This window comes from Dicentrarchus labrax, unplaced genomic scaffold (genome assembly GCF_905237075.1).
Source record: "Dicentrarchus labrax unplaced genomic scaffold, dlabrax2021, whole genome shotgun sequence".
Classification (NCBI taxonomy): Eukaryota; Metazoa; Chordata; class Actinopteri; family Moronidae; genus Dicentrarchus; species Dicentrarchus labrax.
In genome coordinates, this window is record NW_026136707.1 from 7,211,070 (window position 1) to 7,233,568 (window position 22,499).

The window sequence follows — 22,499 nt, forward strand, 5'->3', positions numbered from 1 at the left end:
TAGATCAACTATAGTACTGTTCAGCTGAAATGAAAACCTGTATTAACATGTCTCCCTATTGGAGCTCATTGATGTGCTTTTAGCGTGTAATCTTTCAAAATTATAACTTCATCTGGAAATAAAGAAGACGTATTTTCTTGAAATATGTATAGATAAAACTACAAGATTTCTTCAATACAAACTGTGAGTGGCTGTTGTCATGTTTCATCTGTTTGACATACTAACATGCTACGTTAACTGAGTCACAGTGTCTTAGAGCTACTACGCAGGCAGCAGCTGTCACCTCAAACTCATTTCCTATTACAGATAATTGAATGTAATGTGAGTGCAACCCTCTCCCTTCTTCTAATAAGCTTTATAACACAATAGCATTAGGATTGTCCGGCTAATAGGATGCAAACTGTTAACTTTGATCAGACATAATGGTGCAGTGTCAGTGGCTCATGTAGGAAATTTAATATATTTACAGCGGAGAGAGTGCACAGTCAAGGTTGTTTCTCATTGTTCACACAATGTCCTCAAGCTCAAATTTATACTTTTGTCATCATCATGATAGATTTTTAATGTCTATTCACATTCTCTAGTTTCACTCATATGTCAGAGGAACCGGGGGAATTTAAGGAAATCGTGTTTGTATTCGCTTCAGTGTTTCTCTATTCTTCCTTCTCAAGTCTACAGTAAATCCCTCCATCTCTGTTCTGTCTGGGGCTAAGCCACTGATAGGCAAATAATGAGGACTGCTGTCAGGGGGATCTTGGCAGGGTCTGGGGGGGATTGAGGACGCCACACTGAGAGGCCCAGAACCTAGGGGATTACCGAGCTCACCCTCTTCCTCGCCAGCTCCTATAGGACAGGTCACCCCACTGTCCTGGACAAGCATGTGGAAAGCTACATTTGAACCATTTCTTGCAGGCCTTGATTAAAAATGCAGCAGTGCAGCAGCATGAATCAGACTTTTGCTTCTGCTCTGAAGATTAAATCGTGTCTCTGGCCTTGAGTGCACCACCACCTCAAGAGCTTGTTAATTACCAGTTCATCATTTGTTTTATAACATATCATTAACAACAGAGCTCGCTAACAAGCTGGCTGCTGTGAGCTCTGTATAAAGAAACATGCTTACATGCCTGCAGGTGCTCACATACGTATACTACATGCACACACAGATCAGGTCAGGGCCATTCCCCTCATTATTTTCTTGCTAAAGTGGCACACTTCTCTCCCCACCATACAGTTTTGTTTACAGTGTGTAGCATGATCACATGACAGCAGATTATGAGCACATTCTTTGCGTTGCTGTCACTCCCATGAGTGTTGATGATACTTCACTGTGTTGGAATTCGGACTTGTGTATAAATAGTATCAATTAGTCTTGGGTTACCTGACAGAAACTTAAGACTTGTCAGTATTTGTTAACATACTGTGATTGTCATTCACAGATTTGATATAGCAAATGTTTCCACATACACAGGATGCAACTGTTATTTGCTGCTGTGGTATTTGTCTCCCTCAGGAGCGCTTGTTAGGAATTTATCTTATCTTATCTTTATGACCCTCAGGAATAGGAAGTAGAAATCTTACAAGCAATTAACTGGAAGCCAATAGTGTCATGTTATCTCTTCTGTTCCACTCTGGCTCATTTTGGAAAAAGGAAAAAAGAATAGCCTGTAAGTAGCAGCTAGTATTAGAGCAGGACAGACACAACACTGATGCAGCTGATGGACAGCTATGATGGCTACAGCTGGACAGAAATATTCCCTCACCAGTTCTGAGGCATATAGAATTAATCCTGGCTGTAATCCAGGGACCTGAATTAAAACTACTAATCTCATGTGTGCGCACACGCATGTGTAAGAGCAAATGTGTGTGCGACAAAGCTTCGCTGGGGCTTGACCTCAAGACCTTTCACCCTTTGTTTATCTCTGTTGTGTTTGTGTCATGCTGAAGGCCACCCATTCATATGACACTAAATCAATGATTTCTATGACAGAGGAGTGACCTTATGACCTTTTAGTATTAATGAGACGGTTCCAAAGGTGACACAAAATGAATTTGCTTTAATGTTTTGAAAGTGGCCGCTTTCTTGCATGCATATGAAATAAAGTATGAAATTTGTAATGTTTCGGAAATGAAACTTTCTCTGTTCTAAAATGTTATAAAACAAATAAATCAAAATGTAATGCACAAAAAGCATTTAAAACCTCACACTTTTTTCTTTGTTTTATTCTTGATTATAATCTGTGGATTGTCTTTGTCCTTTTGTTTGTAGCTACAACATTTGACAGATGTTCATGGATCAAGACAATATACTGCAATTTTGTTGGTGATTCTTGACTTTTACTGTTCCATCACCAGGCTGATGAGTGAAATGCCTCAAGTATTGGGTGGATTTCTTTAGTACAGAGTTTCAGGGTGAATTGTGATTACTTTGATCTGTTTTTTTTTCGCTCTCTTATCTTCCATTTAGCACCATCATCAGTTCAATACTTCGGTTGGTACTTTGGTGTTGTCTTTTCTGCCTCTTTTAATGTATATATTTTTTTCCATTCCTCCTAGAACTTCTTTTTGAAAAGACCTATACAAAATTAGGTTAACTTGCTTGCCCAAGAGGCACCTTCCATGATGACAGAGCAGTGCTGGTGCTCTTGATTGGCCAGTTTAACCTCACTGAAACTCAGGCTGTTGTAGTGAAGGTTTCCCTCCTTAGAAATGGAACCAGGGGTCAAGGGAAGGCACTCCGACCCTCTCATTCACGTTTTTTTCCTGCCTCTGCTACTTTTCTCTCTCTCTCTCTCTCTCTCTCTCTCTCTCTCTCTCTCTCTCTCTCTCTCTCTCTCTCTCCTCATTGTGGGTTGTCATGGAAATGAAAGTATGGGGAGGAGACTTCTATTATTGAAGCAGTTGTGGGATTGGTAGTGGGCTGGGAGTTGGGTATAGTGAAATGGAGCGATTCATGCACTCATAAACAGAGAGTGCGGTGGAGCAGAAGGGAGGTGGAAGGGCTGGGGGTGAGGGAGAGAGAGACGAGGAAAAGGAGAATAGAGAGGGGCCCCGGGGGTGAGCGGAGAGAGGAGCCAACTCCACGTGTTTTGGCCCTGCTTCTAACTGATAGCACGTTTTAGTACATTACGTCATGGTCTGCCAGGCTCTCTGCTGTTTGAGACATACTGCTGTGGAATCACATTCCCCATAGAAGAAGGCGAAATGAGCCCCTGGTAATGCCACCTGTTGTTGGAGAGGCCAGGAAAAACTGTTTAAGGAAGATCAGTGCGAGAGGGGTTTATGAGGAGTGGTGGGGTTGTTAACTACCGCCTGTATTGTGTGCCATATGGAGAACAGTTTAAAGCAATTTAACTTGAAAATAGACTTGACAAATCCACGAACAAAGGCTGGTTATGTTATTTATTGGTTGACCTTGGACACAGAAAATGGTTCCAAGGTCTTGTTGCTATCTAGTTGGCTGTTTTCAATTTTTTAAAAGTGTACACACTGTGCCTGATGTCACAACTTAATTTTGGTTATTTAAATGATGAGACTGATGTTTTTTTCAAAGGGGAACTCCAACATCTACGTGTCACTGGCAGTGCTATTTAGCCTATGGAAACAGTTGTATAATGTCTCCTCCTTGTCTCTGGTGGGAGCTCTTCAAAGTTTGAAAAATAGCTTTAATGATGTCACCATGGTTATCATGGTTGCATTACAGAGAATGTGGAGCTTCCTCCATAATAGGGATTAAACATCTGGGTATCTTAACCTGTGCTGCTTCAATTTTTACCATATTCGTTTGATCCCACCCACCACAGAAGTGGGATGAGAGACCCAAAGTCAGATTCAAGCCCAGGACTTTGCTGATATGTAGCTAGCTGAGCCATCAGCTGCTTTTTCGCACTGAAATTTAGCCTAGTTCAGCTTTAAAGCACTGTAGCCTCAACATCCATTACTTAATCTACTGTAAAACATGCAAATTACAATTATTTGGATGTCAAAGTTTGAATACATCAGGACCTCCCAACTCAAATCAAAATCTCAGCCCACAATGAGAGGCAGACTAAATTCAGATGATTCAGACTAAACAGTGCTCTTTTTCCCAGCACCCTAGAGAGAAACACAAAGAAACAGGGAACTCTCCCACACTCTATCTCTCCCTACCTACCCGTCTGTGCATACACACACATTTTTCCAGTGTGACATGTGATGTAGTGTCTGATTAAATCACACTATAGGAAACAAAAGACAACATGGTCGTAAATTATTTGAATCTACAGCCCCCCTGCAGGTGCAGGTGACCTTTAACCCTTCTAAAACAAGACAGTGGTGACCAAAATAGTGTTGCTTTCTGAGACCTGACAGCGAACTGAACCAGCAATTGTGCAAGTAACCCACACTCTACTGAGGACAGGTTATGTGCAAAACTGTCTTAGCTAAATGTCTCAGCTAGAAGTGCAAACTAACATATTTCAGCAGTAAATCCATCATCGTTAATTAGCTTCATATCCACCCTTCCCTTATGCTACCCCACCCCTGCTGCTTACATGCTACCTACCATTTGCTAAAGGCAGAGATAGTGTATTCAGTAGTCTATAACATAGGCTGGGTCTATGTTCTCAAGGGACATTCTGAACATTCCTGCTATTGTTGTTTCATTACCAGGCCGAGGGTTACCCTTACCATTCACAGTGGCTGACCTCTAGACTGACTGGCGGTGCTGGTGGTGACCATGTTCCTTGGAATAGGAAATATAGGAGCTTCATCTTTTGCAAAAGTGATGATGCAAAAATAATTTTGGTAGGTTCTTCAACTGTTTTGCTAGGTCAGGCTATGGCTGCATTTGTGATTGAATCTATGATGCTATGGAAATATCTGTAGCTGTCCTGCGACTACTCCAACATTAGCCAAGATATCATTGTTAAGCTACACAAGATTTGATATTTGTTTTCTAGTGCTTCAATACAATACTCAACACAACCAATTCACTGCACGCAACATTAACATATAGTTAGTGTTACACCCATTATAAACAAATGTGTCATTGCCATAATCATAACAACCAAAGCTACAGCCTGTCTCAATCAACCTAATTGTTGGTGAGATCTAGGTTTGCTAATTAACTGCAATGGTGCAGTCTTGCATCATTGCCAGCCACATCTGGTCACAGCCAGTGGCGGTCTACTAAGTAACACACAATACAAAATACAATTACTAGACGGACTGACATTTTTTCCCAGCAGTCCTTTCGCATGGTCCTTGTGGATGTCGCCTACTGACCTTCCTGTTGTGCCACAATGAGGTTAACATTTGTGGATGGATGTCTCAACAACTATTGGATGGGTTGCCATAACATTTGGTACAGCCATTCATTTCACCCTCAGGATGAATTGTAATAACCTTGGTGACCCCTTTAATATGTATTTCTTCAGGTCAAAATAATAATTGGTCCAGTACTTTGGTTTATGACCAAATATCTGTTAAACTAATGACATTCCCATTAGCCTCAGCTATACTTTGTGTTAAGATGGTATGATGCTCTGCGTTGAAGGACATCGACTGACTGGACGTGGTATTTAAGTCAAGTAACATTAGTTCCTCTTGAGCAGGATGTGGTGCTCTTTCCTCTCCTGAACACCTGGGCCTCACACAGGTTTTTGTTTAGTTCATAGTATGGACTGTACCTCCTTCCTGTACTTGGTTCCTGCTCAAACAGCACAGTACACAAAGAGGTGCAAAGAAAGGGACACATCAGGGTTTAAAATGCTATCTTTACACAGATAACCCCCATCAGTAGCTCTTTTTTCTTCTGGGGTATCAGTTGTCCTGTAGAGGTTACTGTTACTGGATCCCAAGTCCTTCTTCCTTTTCTTTTGAGCTTTTTTCCCTCTGCTTTCCCATCTCTCCAGTTGGTTTCCCTGGTTTTCGGGATGTGTATTTACAGATGCAATCACATCCTCTCAGTAGTAATGATTTTAGTTTACTCTCTTTTTCCCACTGCTCTCTGTTAACTGCCTTTTTTCAAGGCATGAGCTGCTTACGGCGATCAGTGGCAGTTTAATGAGATGTGTGTGTGTATGGGGGTCTCTGTGTGTTAAGTGAGGAGTGCAGCTGCAGCTCCAAAATCAAGTCCTTTCTTGAACACTGAGGGATGGATAGGGAAGGAGGGGGTCCTCCACTTCCTGTGTGCAGTGAGGTCACACAAGTGGTTCACAAATGGAGACGACACAGGTTCACAGGTTGCACACAGAACTTGGCATGAACTCAAAACAATAAAAGGAGAGAGGGGTGTAAGTAGAAAGACAGATAAGGGCACCAGAGTGTAGTTATGTTCACATTATCTCCATCAGTCACTGTTTCAGTCTGCAGAACTTTACGAAGACATGCAACATTTCAGCACATCTAAAGTGCTGCTAATGGAGACCAACTGTTCAATTTTCTCCTATCTGCATCCACCTCACTTTGAATGGCTCATTAGCACAGCATGGTACAGTGATGTGTGATAAATGGACACACGCCTCCTGAGTTTGAGGTATGCTTTTATCCTGAGTCCTTTCATTTTCCTATCAGACTGTTGGCTCAAACACCTGGTCTACTGTTTAGTGTGCAAGGCTGAATAGTAATGGTGTATTTGTAACACTGTCACCGTGTTCTTCGGTAAGATATAAAGTATAGTTACATTAAAAAATGCACCCAGTTTGGGATTTGTCATATCCACTGTCAATGATGTTAAATCCAATCCATTTTTATATTACTGCTCAGAAATAAAATAATAAACCATGTTGACATGTTTTATTTTAAAAGTAATGTTGCTTTTAATGTCAGTCAACAAATGTGCTTGTTTTCAACTTGCTAATGTATTGATTTGTCCCTCATCCAATTTTGCAGGTCATTGTATCTGTTTATAGTCATACTCCAATTTCTCAACAAAGCTTGACACCAACACACCAGAATGACATGTCCCTGCAAAAATAGACAACAAGCTCACCAACATCAGTTTGACGTATGCTGTTGATTCAAAATACCTTCTTTTTTTCTTCGGAAAACAGTTTTGTGTGTGCACAGGTGTTGCAGTGCAAGCATGTGCATGTGTTGGCTCAAGATCAGGGTATAGAGATGAGACTGAAAGGATGAAAGGATTTGAGGGTTTCAATACATTGGCTAAAGAGGTAGCACAAAAGATCTAAAAACATCCATCTGCAGAGCACTTGAAAGGTAGAGTTAATGTTTACAATTTCTGAGCATTTTCTTTACTTTCCCATTATATTTTGAGTGCAAAAGGAAGCAGGAAAACATTTTAATCTCCAGATTAAATTATTTCAGCATTTGTTTCATATTTGCACAATATAACAGAGATCAGCATAAAGAAGAGATAATGATGTTCAGTTCATGAGAGAAATACATCACTGCTCTCTGTATTTTAACCTTCTTAGATCCAGCTCCATTGTTTGGGGTTTTTCTGAAGAGTAAATCAGCTTCTACTGTTACCAAAGCTTCTATTTTCTCTTAATCTTGACTTTTGGTTGAGGTATGAAGCCATTGATCTTTCATTAGCACTCAAAGACATTTTACTGCTCTCCTTTAATCTTTCCTTGACTTGAAAGGAGGGGAAACTTAACTCTTAATTGCTCCTATTTTTTTTAGTAAATGAAATACCATACTTATCTGTGATTTAATTACAGATAGTTCTTGAATCAACAGACTGTAATGACTTCAGGGATACTGGGATCTTTGACAAAACCATTTCTTTGAATCATGTTATGAATTCATCAAGGACAATTAAGAATGTGATAACAAGTACAAGTAGACTTTGAGACACGCACATTAAACCCTCACTCTTTCTGCTTTATGTCTGAAAAACCTATCAACCACACGCTCTACAGCACCCAACCCCCACCTTAATCAACATCCCCCACTTTCCAGTTGCAGTGACAGGTGGCTCTTGGGGGTTTTGGTGAACACGACTCAACAGCTGCACAAAAGAGCCCCACTGGGGTCCTTTTGACGGGGTGTCCCCTCTCAAGCGTGCCGATCAGCCCCTGGCCCAGCCCCCACCTTGGCAGATGCTGTGAGAGATCCACAGGTGGCAGACGGGAAGACACTCTGCAGAACTTAAAAGTGTTACATAGCGAAGATTTAATACGTTTTATGTTTTAAACTGGGTTGTGTTTTCTCTGACTTAAAAAAAAATCTAAATATGTGGCAGTAGCTCTGTCTTGGGTGGAGCAACTTGTTTAACAAATCAAACATCCATCATCCAAAACAAAAACCAGGCTGACAGGAAAGTCTAGTGTTCTCTTGACACTGAAATGACATGCATGTACAACCTATCTACCCCGACAAATTATTAACAGTACATATTGTGTCTTAGGTGTAGACACTGACAAGGCTGCCGTTACCTTGAAGGCATGTTGACATACACCTTTAAAATGCAAGCAAGCATGTAGTAGAGTCTTCATCTTCTTTTCTTGACACAGTGCATCCACTTGTAATTTCCCAGATGTCGTAGAAGCAGGGAAACATCAGGTTAATTTTAAATGATTCAGAAGGATTCTCAGTAAAGGGCCTCTAAAGATTTTCCTTGTTATGCTGATTTACCCACGTGGAGTATTATTCAGAGTAAATGAATGTCTTTTATTTATCCAATAAAAATATGTGAAATCCTAGTATGCTGGTGTATTTTGTTGCCTGCACCCAGAAAAGTTACAGCGATCTCAGGTGTGAATATAATAATTTGTCATATTGAGAGACAGATCAATCTTTACTTCATACCGGATTTAAGCAACTATTGGCAATGATAAAAACAGCCCAGAAAACATAGCAAGCATGCTGGTCAAAGGTTCTCCAATGAAAAGGTCTATATTGAATGTGAACTGTGACCTGGCTGTGTGAGCGTTGTAGTTTTGTGGGTGAAAGAACCAATCAGTACGGAAGGGACCAATTATATTCTTCTCATAAAGAAATGCGTTTTTATCACTAACGTTTGTTTTATGATTATAATCCAGGTATATTGTAACACTAGCAGCTACTGCATCTCTCTTCCATCGTGTAAAATCTAGCTTGTATTTAACGAACAAAACTATAGGTAGCAGCCGCACCACCCCCCTCTTGGTAATGGTACCGCCCGATCTGGAGGCCAGCGAGGGACGATTAGCACGAGCACAGCATCAGCTGTAGTGTGTCGGAGAGTGAGAAACTTCTCTCACTCCTCCTCCCCTGCTTTCTCTCTCCCCAAATTCCCTCAGACACCTTTTTCTCTTTAACTTCTCCCACAGGAGCAGCCGCAGCCACCGGTGCCCCAGTCAACAGGCTGGTACAGGCTGGGTTTTATTTTTGGTTCTATCTCTGGTCTACCTGGACGCTCTCGGGAGTGTTTTCTGCCCGGTTCGTTCAGGACATCGGGTGCAACTGGAGTGACTAGACCAAGTTTCACCCCCCCGTCCCCCATTCTGCCTGAGGAATGAGAGGATTGCCGAAGACCCGAAACTCGCATGTTTGAATGAACAAAAGAACAGAAAGCGAGGGTACTACCGCCGACATGGAGGAAAACACTCTGCCAGGAGCAACATGTAAGTCCTTATTAGCGGTTCTTCAGTCTACCTTAGAGCTGAGTCTGTCTTTAAAGAAAAACTACAGGAATGCTTTGTCATTCATGTCCTTTGTCACGTTGTAACAAAATCATTTAAAACGCTGTCTCGCTGGTGTTAACTTTATAGTTGCATGGCACCTTTAGGGGTTGAGAAACAGTGTTGAAATTAAGGTAAAGCCATAGAGAGCTTGCTTGGGAATGCATTTGTTTGATGAATTATGAATAATCCATTAGGAGGTGCGGATACAGACAGTCCTCAAATCATAAGGCTAACGCAACCTTGTTGTTGTCCACAAGCTTAACACCTAAACCCTAACCCAGATTTGATCTGAGTAACAATAAAAAGATGATTTACCTATTTGCAGACCTTGATGATGAAAACCAAACACCGGCATCATCATCATCATCATCATCATCAGCTGACTGCTGATAGCTGTGTCTTCAAAATATGTTGCCATTTCTTTCGCATAGAGCTCAGCCCACAGGGGTTATGATAACACAATTTGCGCTAGATGAGGTAATCTGACTAGTACCGCCCCATCCCCCTCCGTATGTTATGTTTAGCTCACTACTAACATGATGTAGTCATTGGCGGTCTGGCATCCCCTCCTGTCTCCTCTTTGCTGCTGCTCTACCAGAGGATGTTTTCGAACTAGAGTCAGTGGTTGTTGTGTGCACAGGTGCAGTCGTGCTCATGTTTTCCTGGTGCAGAGATGCATCAATAAACTCCTGAAATCAAGAACATGTTCATGAAAAGCTCAGCCCAGGGCCAAAGTGCAGGATAAAGAATCCACCTCACACTTCGGCCAGATCCGGCTCACTTACTGCTTTATTTGTGCAATTACAACTTATGGGATCCCATGATCATGCAGTTCAAGGCCAATGTCTGCTCACTGGGTCATAACACTTTGAGACTAGATGAAATACCTGCATTGGAAACCTGCCAGTGTGAAGTTGGTCTTGCAAGACACCCAGCATTTGCCTAACGATTGAATCTCCATGCCAGAGCATTGTGTATTGACATATGTTGCCAGTTTCTGGAAATAGAAGGGGACACACAATGTGACCTCCTCCTTCTGACAACAAAAAAACTTCCTTCCTGCTGACAGGGGGCTTCTTGGAGGGAGGTCAGCTTGTTTTGGCTCTGCATCAAGCAAGGGGAGAGGTGTGCTCCACCCTGATCGTGGGAAGCTTGACCAGTAGACTGGAGTGTCTTTAAATTGCCATGTTCTGAATAACATAATGTATATAAAGCTGGTAGGGGCTGTGATCATATGTGTCGTGACTCATGGCAGACGCACTGACATCAGGGCTCTTGTTTCATATAGTATATGTCAGCCAGACTGTTATGCTTCCCATTCTTAATGTGAATGATCAAAAGTTGTTTTTCCAGCTGTCTCTAGTAAGTCATCAGTGGTCAAATGGTCCTCAGAGCAACAAAACTCCTTGTGCACAACTCGACCTCTGTGTGCAACATTTGTCTTAAGCTTGATGTTACTCTGTGATCATGTGTTTTTCAGAGCCGTATCCAATAGTTCTGAATATAACTTAATCTCAAAATGTCGCTTTTGAGGTTTTTACCATGATGATACCGGGACATGATACTCTCTTATGAAGGGGAGAGTGTGTTCGTCAAAATCTCTGATTAAGACATGTTTTCTTGCCATATCAGCTCCCAAGAATGTGTGTTGCCCATGTAAAACATTCTTGAGCAAGATATTTAAACAACACCTGGAAGCAGTAGGACAATTGGAAAAGTCTCCTTTTGTTGAAATGCAGGCGCTAAAGAAAGCTTGATCTGTCCTGCTTGAAAACTAGCCCTTGGACTAGAGCTGTTGAAAGCCTGGCCCAGCATTGTGAAAATGTGCTGTCAGGACTTTTGGAGAAGATCTTCTAATCCCCCTTTTCTTTATGCAGGCTTTCTTCTCCCCGCGCTCCCAACTCTGCCACTCTTTGACAGTCGGCTCTGTTTGGTTGTCCTCTTTAATCTCCGTACCTGAACAGCTAAGCTGGGACCAGCTGAGCTGAAAAGAAACTTTAATTTTCCTTTTAAGATTAGCCTTTATGGCATATTCACTGACATTTCAGATGAGTGTGACTGCTGCTATCTCTAGAATTTTTACTGTAGGTAAACAGTGAGTGTATAAGATACTGAGGCGGCGCTTTGAATAGTTAATGAGCCATTATGCAAATGTTATTTTAAGCAAAAAAGACAAGCTGCTTCACCTCAGCCAAATTGACAATAAAGAGCCTCAGACAGGGAGACAGATCATAGTGTAGTCATTGTCTATCATGTAATATGGGAAAATCCACCAGCTTTGGCTGTCAAGGCTGTTCTATAGTGAACAGGATCAGTCAGCTACACATCTTCAGCCGCAGGAGTTGTTATGTAATCAGGGGAATACGTGCGACTGCGTGCCATTTTTAAGGGAGAGATTGCTGCTTTAGTGTCTTTGTAAATTGGCAGTGGGCAAGATCCCATGGGGCCTTCTAGATTCACTGCCTAATAATGGAGCCTGATAATGAGAACAGACATCGTTTTTGCACAGGGTTATTTGTGAGCAATGCAGTGGTGAAGTGTGTGTTCATAATTCGATTTTCATGTTCTGCAGGAGATATATTTGACTCTGACAGGTTAGCCACATGTGAAATGTCTTGAAATGTATCATCCAGATGCTCAGTCATGTATCAAGAGTAATGATTTAATATTTGTGAATATGGAAAGAGTAATTTACTTCTTACTGTATTTTTGGGAGTGCAATAATGATACTGGCTTCTGTAACTCTATGTAGATGGGAATATTACTGCATAGGTCAAGTAACAGGCTTGTTCATGCCAGTATTCTCTTGAACTGTGTCCTGTCAAGTCAATTTCTGTATCAGAGGCCTAAAATAATAGCATAATATTACATTTATAATGTTTTATTCATTTTTTAAATCTAATTTATAGAAGGGGGTGGAGTACACAAAGGGGACCAACCTGTATGTGGGCTCCATCCTGCATAATCCATTTCATTTAGTGAATGTTGCTGCAATCACAGATTACTTTGTCAATCAAATGGCTTTGGCATGCCTAAAGGGATTAAAGTGGCAAACTGAGAAATGTAATACTGTACCACACTCTTTCACAAGATCTAACTTTTCTTTTGGTGTATAGATGAATTAGATGTTATTGGTGCAGGAGAATGGGGGCTTCCCAGTTCCCACATGTTCAGATATGTTCAAAGCCCACATTCAGCACTTTTTTATAGAAGGGACTCAGCCCTTGTCTATCTCAGTGAAGTTTGGAGAGTGAAGGGAAAAGAACAGAAACATCTGAGTCCCAAAGAACCGACTGAAGTCTTGCCAGGACTGTGGTGTTGAGGTCTGCTTTTGATACTGCAGTGCAGTTTTTAGACAGCGACACATTTCCAGTCAGTTTGGCTCCTCAGTACTCCAGCACATTGGATTTAAAATGATATCCTGACTGGGGTTCAAGAGCTAAGTTACAGCTTTAAGGGTGTTTGAGGGTGTTCACATCATATTGGTTTGAACAGCACTGTAGTCATATCCTTTTTTCCTGGACATAGCCCCTGCATTTTGAAAAGCTCACAGTGATGGGGCTGCAATTCCTGTACTGTCCACGCAGAATGGATGTAAATACCTTCAGTTTTAATATGGAAGTTGGCACTCATACTCACTGTCACTGTTTTATCTCAAATCCAATATGTATCAAGTTGTGCACTCAATATGCATAATGCTCATATTCCCCCTGTGCTGGATGAGCTCTAGTTGGATCATCTGCACATTTGCAAGCTTTTGTAGGTATATGTTTGTGTCTGTGTACAAGAATCAGGATGTGAAGCTTTCCTTAAGGCAAGATCCTACCTTCTGGTTAGTGCCATATAGTCCAGTTCAAATAAATGAGAAGTCCAGAAAGAGAGGGGACCAAAGCTATAAAGTAAAGGCAGACAGGCCAGAGGAAGGCGAGACATGCAGTAATGTGAAGAAGGTGAAAAACTGATTGAACTCCCTTCTCCAGATTTAAACTCCCCACATAGAGGAGGAATCACGTCAGTGCTGGTCCACTCTGTGGGACCCAGATGGTGTAATTCACACCGCCCATACAGAATCAGTATCAGAAATACTTTAATAATCCCAGGGGGAAATACATACATACATATATATATATATATATATATATATATATATATATATATATATATATATTATACAAACAACATATATTAAGAACTATATATATATATATATATATAACAAACTGACACTCACCTCTCATAAGGGAATAGATGTAGATCTCTAACCCAGCACTCTGGAAAGGCAAATAATGTTGAAAGCCCTCTCATTACCCAGCATTCAAAGTGTGTAGCCTGTCAGCCTCTGCAGTATTCTACCAGGAAATTGCTACTGAAAGCGGTCAATACGTCCATGCAGGCACAGTTCATGTTTGTTTTTGGGAACATGAATGACAGACATTGAGCTTCTGAAAAATATGTGTGAGGTCCTATCATTTTGGCCTCCCATTTTAAATGTATTAGAAGAAAACTGTGTTTACTCTGAAAACATGGATTAAGGTAGGATTAGATAGGATTAGAGTTGAATTTACCTACCCTTGAACCACGTCTAACCAACAGAAACCACAAAATAGCTCAGATAAGACAAAAAATGCTTGTGTAGTCTAACCCTATAAATAATCTGTTCAGTTTTGTCTCTCAAATGCGGATATATGACAATTGATACAAGCTAATGTTTCTATGCCTTGTTCATTATACATTGTGATAATTAGAGCAATTCACTCACTTTCCATAGCTCCATTACGTGTGTTATTTGTCGCACTTAAAATGACTGGGGGCTACAGTTTTGGTAGATTAGCCTTTAAAATGGGCCAAAGATACTAGAAGTGTCTGGCTTTTAGAGAATGCTTTTGAAGAATGGCTTTTATGATGTATAACCTGTCCTCTCCTCTTTAGCCCCTTTGGTCTTTTCCTTATAACAAGACCCTTTGATATGGAATACAGTTGATCATTCAGAGAGCTATGACTTGTCAAGGACCACCTAAGATTACTTTAAGCTAAAGGACTAAAAGCAGGTAGTACTCAGAATTATTCAGTGATGAGTTGGTGTGTAAAGAAGTGTGTTTTACAGTGTACAGGAGAATTACATGGTGCAAAACCTTTAGTCAGAACTGTTAAGACTTCTTTCACAGTCTTTATGCCAAGCTAAGATAACTGGCTTCTTGTCTAACTCTCAGCAAGCAAATAACCAATACACTGACTGCACCAGAGCATAATGAAACCAGAAACATTACAGTGATGCAAATGACGTTCAAATTACTGGACCAAAGAAAGGCAAGACAAGTTTACATAGCAATGCCCAAAGGTAACTGAATGTGCTTTACATAAGGCATTAAAAAACAAAAATACAGTTTGAGACAACAAGACAAAAATTAAAAAGATAGAATCTAGGCTTAAGTTTGGTCCTAGATGCTGCACAGCTGCAGCAGCTGGGTAGTAAGAAAGCGACTGAATACCAAAGAAACATGCCGTTCTTACTACTAACCCTATCACTTTTTAAAGCCCACGTCTTTTAGTCTGGACTATGACATGCAGCAAGAAGGCCGATGCTGCAGTGTTGTTGCCTAAATTTATTATCAGTCAGCTGTACTACCCTTCTCCCTGGGACACTAGAGGAAGGACAAGGGGAGGGGAAGTCTCGATTTGGACTGTGTCGCTTGTTCCTTCCAACTCCACCAAGTCTGAAAATATCCCAGACGAGTTGCTCTTTGCTCTCTGGTCGTCTGAAAGTTCCAGTCACCAGACCTGTCCGCTAATATTAGACCAGTCCCTCTTCAGCTAAAGGGCATGCTTCTTATACTATAAACACATGTTAATCTCCCTACACATTCCTTGGCAGGTGTAACATGTCTCATCTGGCACCATTGTTTGACCCATTTTTATATTGGTTTTGGGTTTTTTTTGTGTCTGCTTTCTAGGAAATAATAATATCATTGCAGTTTCATGTTTTTGTTGATGGATTTGAACCTTGTCACCAGCGGAGTGGGAGAGAATATTTGGCCTCGCTGTAGTTACTTACCTGTGATTATGAATCCCATGATTGGTTCCTGTTGCCACCATAAAAGTTCTGTGTTTTTGTGTGGGGAGACAAAAATCCATTTAATGATAACTGTTGGGTGTAATTGTGTGTTGAACAGGCGCAAAATTACTACCCGGGCCTGATTTTTGCTTTAGGTAATGTTTATGAAAATAACCGTATTGGGGGGAAAATGACAAACAATGGCTCTGTGAGCTACCTCAGACAAGGACACACACAGTCACAGCTCCTCCAAAATGTCAACAATGCCGATGTGCAAGGTCGCTAGTTATATTACCTTTTATCTACTGATTGATCCTCGTGATGCTTCAAGAGCAGAGAGGGATCGCTTCAATCTCATTTCTGAATCTCATGTCATTGTTTATAGAAGTTCAAACATAATGTTCAGTTCTGTACAAAAAGGGAAATTAGATGGGATGGGAAATCCATAGCGGGGGTTACTGATACCTGATATCTTTGCAGTGGCATTAATGGCCAGTGTTCAATCTTTGTGAGCACTTACCTGGCTAACCACAGGCCATTGAAGCCCATTGTATGTATTTCTAAACTAATATGAATATTTCAGTGTAAGCTTCACATTATTCTATAGCTACATTTCCTTCTCACTAAACCATGTAGCTAGTTATAAGGAGTACTGGTTATAAATCTTGACTATGTTGCACTTGAAGGCTATGTGAAGAATTGTTTTTCCAGTCATCATTAAACACTTTCAAAATGTTTCCAAACAGTTTGCATCTGATTCTGACTAAAAGTGGTCCTCAACTGTGTCAGGGAACCAGAAAACCCCGTCCTTGAGACCAGTGGGAATTAGATCACGCTGTCACTTACCAACCCCCCAAAAAGGACGGGGAGCAGGTTGCCAGGAGCGACTGGCTGGTATGCCGACATACAACTTCTAGTTATGAATGGCAGCTTGTGCGGCCCAGAAATCCCTCCTCGTCCTCTGATGTAAGTTTGGCGGTCCCCCCCCCCACTCGTCAGATGGTCTAGGTTACTTATCCGTTTATGTTGGAGCATGTTAGTGGCAGATGCAGGGTCCCCAGGGAGCTGCTGCTAGTTAGGATAAGCAGAGCCTTTCATCCGTGCGGTGGCTTTGCCGCATACGCCGGTGCAGGAGAGAGCAGCAGCTAAATACCGGGCATTGTCCTCTGCTTGGACCAGGTGATGGGATGAAAGCTGTTGCAGTCACTGACAGAGACATTAGTATTCACCGACCGATTGACGTGAGGGAGTGCTGCCTTCCTGATTGGTATGCAGAACCACTTTTGTCGTTATTAGTCAGACATCAGCTGTAACCTGATGGGTGGGTTCATCAGTCTGCATCTGATGTGTTCGACCTGTTCTTTTCTGTGTCAGTGTAGAACTGAAACGATTAGCTGAATAATCCATTAGTCATTCTAAATAAAATTAGTTTAATCATTGAAGCTATTTAGTAATAGTTTCGGTCTCACCTGGTGTTCTGCGAAATTGTTAGGAGAATTCTTTTACTATTTTTTTTAACATTTTGTACACTTTTTTTCATTTTAAACATAATCATAGAAAAATCGAAAGCTAAATTTATCATTGTTGCAGCCCTAGTTAAAGGTATCCTGGTGGTATTCAAGTGCAGTTTGTGCGCAGAATCTAATGATGTGTATCTCAGTTCCCATTTAAAATTGTAGTCCTCAGTTGTAAGCACATCTAATGAAAACTTTGGCCTCTAAACACACACACACACACGCAGGGCCTGGTTTGGCATGGAGTCGGTGCTTGTTGTTTACACTGCGCTTCCTGTGTGTCTGGGCCCCCTTGCCCTCTTACATCACCCTATTCGGTGCAGGAGGGACACAACAGGGTGAAGGGGCGACGGGTTAGGGGGGTAAGCGATGAGGTAGTTCATTAGTCCCCTGGCCCATCCCAAATGAGATGCAGATCCATTCTCTGTGTTTCCTGAGTTCCTCTTTTCTTTTTTTTGTGTTGCCGCCCTTTTCCCTTTCCAGTCTTTTGATTTCACACTCTGGGTCTCAATGCTGTTTCCTCATCTCTTGTTTGCCTCATTTCCATTTTTCAGGAGAATGTGCTGCATTTCCACACTGTTTACTAGGTATTTTCTGGGTATTGGGCATATTATAGGCATATATTTTGCAACTAATCTGTATTGTTGTATTATAAGCCTTCAGTTATTCCTGTTGGTGGTCTGACAGTGCGGCCACTTCTCCTCTTATCTGTTTAGCAGGAGACAGAGAAGGCTGTGCTTAGTGAAGCTCTTGGCTTCATAAATATTCCATGTCTTGCCCTATATTTTTACTCTGCACAATATCTTGGCAAGACATTGTCAGTGCTCTGGATGTCGCATTGGGAATGAGCAGCTGTTGTAAGTTGTATTAATTATAAATATTAAAGCTTACCATTGCTTCGTTGTATTTGTTTCACACTGGGAATGTCTGCTTTTTATTGTATCAGACAGTTATGTTACAGTTCTTCTCCCCAAAGTATCTCTCCCTAAGCTGTTAATAAGCAAACGCTGTCATAAGAATGTGCTGTCATAGTTTGCTGATTCTGTCATACAGTGAGTCATGTGTTTTGCTGCTTATTTGAACACAAGCTTTTCTTACCCTGATTCATAAGTCCCCTGTGAGGTTGATAAACAGGTAGAAAAGTAGCACTGTGGTATATTGTCTGAACCCTGTCCTTAGTACAGTGGCCAGTCAGATCTTATAACCTGTATACTAACTGTGACAGTTACTATGTGGAGATAAAAGAGCTTCCATTTAAGGTTTCAAAGCCCTATCCTCTCTCACCTCTTGTGCCCTGCAGTTTTAGAGGTGACACAGTCTATATAAGTGGCACCAGGGAAGCACTACATGAAGAAGCAGGCTTTGCAGTGTGGGTATTTATAACCTGCTCTAATAAAATAATATGCTGTGAAATTGGATTTCTGCTAAATCACATTTCGTGTGGCAGTATTACCAGTTGTCCCAGTTTTAACTTGAGTCCTTACTCATGTCATCGGCCAAACTGTAAAGTACTAAATTCCTTTGTGATTCCACTTTGGGACTGAATGTACAGTGAGCTTTTCAGCGCCTTTGCTACATATTTCCAAACCAACATTTGAATTGCACATATACTGTATTTTGTCCAACCTAACATGCCTCTAACTGGGAAAAGGCACTGAGTCTGTGCTAATTACCTGCTGATTCCCAACCTGCCATTCTGCTCCCACACTGTGCTCATGCATGCATGTATACACCCACTTCTGCAGGGGTTCCTTTACTATTTCTGCTGACTTTTACAGATATCTTATTCCATTGTATCCCTTTTGCATGTAAATGTGTTCAGCTGAGTGCCTCAGGCTTTGTTTGACACCTGCAGCTAGAGAGGCCCCCATAGGGAGACCTGAGGGGGCCAACTGAGCTGTGGTGCAAGGTGACGGTGTGATGTTCAACCAATGAACACGCACAGCATGCCGCAGATTCTTGAACCTCCTCTGACCCACTTTGTAGGGTCTCATAGCTGTTGAATATCCATTTCATACTCAGTGGGAGGGTAAAACAAAGCCACCATACCATGACATCAGTGCTTTTAAATTCTCCAAAGATTGATTTACTTACTATTCACCAGATTAGTAAAATATTATGATAATAAAGGAAATGGTATGCTAATAGTGTAGTGGCAATAATAGTGCCCAACAGTGTTCTCAAACAGGCTTTTGGATTATCATGTTTTTTTAAAAAATGTGGTTCCAAAGTATTTCTTTAAAACTTTTATATTTGTGATTAAATAAGCTATAAAGTAATTTTATTTTCTATGTAGGTATGGTTTCAGTGGATCTGACAGTGGCATATCGCTGGCATCATAAGCATACCCAACAGCTATCATAGGATTATGGTGATTATTTTGTAATGTTATGATTGGAACGTGGATCCCTGCCAACTACAGACCAGTGTGAAGAGCACAAACAGAACACACATGCAGAAATCTTTAATGTAAAATAAAAATGCTGGACCCCATTGTTTATACGAATATTGTTATAACCTAGCTTTTCAGGACCAGGAGGATTGGTGGTGCACACCAAAACCTTCAACATATCTGAGATGTTATCAAGCTTGTGAAATGCTGACCAAATGTTTGTCCTGTGTATTTTTCTTCCCTACCATCCAATAATAAGCTCCACCAAAGTGTTTTTCCGTGTTCAGGGCTTGATGGAGGACGATGCATCTCAGAGGAAGTTGGTGTGCATTGATTTATGAATATGAATAATGTAAGTGATGTCCCATGGGGGTGGTCTAATGGCTTTTGGCTGGTGTTGTCTCCTGGGTGCAGTTCCTGTGGGAAGCTGAAATGTAAATATTGTAAGGAGGCAGTTACTCAGGTGATACTAGTGCTCCACTGATAGACCCCCTGTATTGTATGGGTTGTGATAGAATTAGGCGATGCAAGGATTTTGCAAATAAAAATGCTGCGTGAGAACACTTGGTTATGTAAACACTGTATAATTTGATTAGCTTGGCTAAAGTCATATCATTTTAATTTTTTTTGTCAGTGACAAGGAAACCCAGAACACAGAGTTCATGGATTGCTGAACAGAGATTTTGTCATTGCATTCAGTACATCTGTGCAAATATTACTTAAGCATTCTCCTCAAAGCCCCGCATGAATATGTCCCAATCTTGTTTGCTGTAAGGGGTCACTGTGTAAACCGGTTTTTAAATACACTCATACCCATCACTTTGCCAGCCAAGGACAGGCAATAGTCCCTGAATCAGTCATTAATCTTCAGACTTCATTCATTAACATTGAAGTGCTCCTCACCAAAATGCATCATTTGTATCTTTGAGGCTTGACAAATGTATTGCATCTCCTTCACCAGCCCTTTTTTAAATATAAAAATAAATAAATTGTGCATTGTTTACACCCACATTTGCTAACCTGCAGTCTTCTTTTTCCATTGTAATGCTACTTACACTTTACTGTTGTCCAACTCTCGGTCAGTGATGGGGACCCATTTGTAAAAACACTCCCCCGTAGTGTTACTACTGGTCTAAAAACTTTGACAACCATTTTGAGAATTAACATTTAGTCATTTATCAAGCAAAATTGCTAAATATTCACACACTGCAGCATCTAGAAGGGAATGATTTGCTGCTTTTCCCAATTTTTTTTTATCATAATATATTTCTTTAGGTGTTGGACCATAGGTTAGATAAAACACTCATCAAGTCACCCTGGAAACTTAAGAAGGATATTTTAAACTTTACATTGTTTTACAGTTTATATAAACAGTTAATCAGCTGATTTAAAAAAAATTAAAAATCAGCAGATTGACCAGTATAAAAATAGTTGTTAAATGCAGCCATAGTTCAAACTTATTTTATTTTTTTTTACAATGTCTTTTTCCCATTAACTTTCAGTCATCTATCGTACACTCTGTTCTCCCAGTTGTCTGGTAGCCCAGACAGTCAGAGAACTGCATCAATCAGCCCTTGTTTCAGTCCCTTGCTACACAGCAGCAATCCTCTCCCTCAGCTCCCATCCCATTTTCCTCCAGAGAGTTTCAGGTTTCATTGGTATTCATTGTCAGTGCCACCAACATACCAGAGTGTGTTACATTCTCATTCTCCTCATCATTGACAGTATAGATCCGTGTGATTTTCGGTCCAGTCGCCCACAGTCCTGTCAGTCAGCCAATTCTTTGTGGCTCCAGTTCTCAGGTGTATGGGGAACTTTCACAGGATATGAGGTAATCTAATACCCGTCTGTCAGGGCTGCACTTGCTCCTATCACCTCTGGTAGCCTAGTTGTCATATATGCCCATAGGGATTTGTAAGAAAATGGTGTAAGATTAAATGCAGAGACAAGGGTTGTATGATTCATCATCTGAGCAGTCAGAATGGAACACCTGGGGTTGTGTGTTGCATCATTTGTTTGCAAAAAATTTTGTAGGCATTTGGTTAATAATTGTTGATCACATGAAGTCTTCGGTGTAAGGATGCTTCTCTATGCAGTAATGTAGACGAATGGTGGAGTAAAAGTCAAGGGCAGGCGGTTTTACTGGATTTTAGTCGGGTTTAAATGAAGTTGGTCACAAGCCCCGGGTGCTGTGTTGTTAAAAAATGTTATTACTTTTTGCCTGTTGTAAACAATTTTCATTCTCATTTCATCCCTGAATACATTACTGGCTCATGCTCAGCCTTTTCTCCCCACAAAACTGCATTTTGTTTAGTGTTCATCTTCTACTTTCAGTTTATCTCACTACCATTCCCCCTCCTTCCTCCTTCCTTTCTCCTCTCACTGCCATGGCAGTGTTTTGGCTGCTGTCCCGTTGCTGTGAAGAGACCACAACAATGGCCCCTCTCTGTCAGAGCACATCACTGCCCGAGGAATGCTTATTTAATAGTGGCATGCTTCGAGAGGGGAAACACAATGTCTTGTCTCCCAGCTGAACTCTTTCGTAGACTCATACTGCTGTTGTCTCAGGCTATCAGGCTTCGTCTTACTCAGGGTCATCATTAGTAACTGCCTGCATTTCCCAGACCAATGACATAGCCTTTATGTGAGCCTAGCTGAGCTCAAACAATCTTTGCCACAAGGCCTGATATCTCACTAAATGCTACTTAACATCTGTAGCTGCAGTAGTGAGAAGTCAGCCTCTTTATTTGGCCTACAGCTATTCATACAGACCTTTGTCCAGCTTTGTGCCTCTTAGGTTTAATAATAATCAGAGTTTTACTTAGAGGGAAGCAGTGTGTTTGAAAAAAAAAATGTTATATGTCTTGTTTACGAGTAGATTTGTATGGCTTAAAAAGCACACTATACAGCACACTGTATAGAAAGCTATA

General features: G+C 41.0%; 1 protein-coding gene across 6 annotated transcripts in view; it reads left to right on the top strand.

Moving 5' to 3' along the window:
* The first annotated feature begins 9,142 nt into the window (after nt 1-9,142).
* The window catches only part of map7d1a (MAP7 domain containing 1a), a 40,137-nt gene continuing 26,780 nt past the window's right edge, over nt 9,143-22,499 (top strand). For 3 of the 6 annotated variants that reach the window (XM_051407136.1, XM_051407141.1, XM_051407140.1), the window contains exon 1: nt 9,143-9,551. In XM_051407136.1, coding sequence (XP_051263096.1) covers nt 9,482-9,551 — 70 coding nt within the window. In that variant the 5' untranslated portion in view covers nt 9,143-9,481. The remainder of the gene's footprint in view (nt 9,552-22,499) is intronic. The other 3 variants (XM_051407135.1, XM_051407139.1, XM_051407137.1) reach the window with 1 other exon arrangement.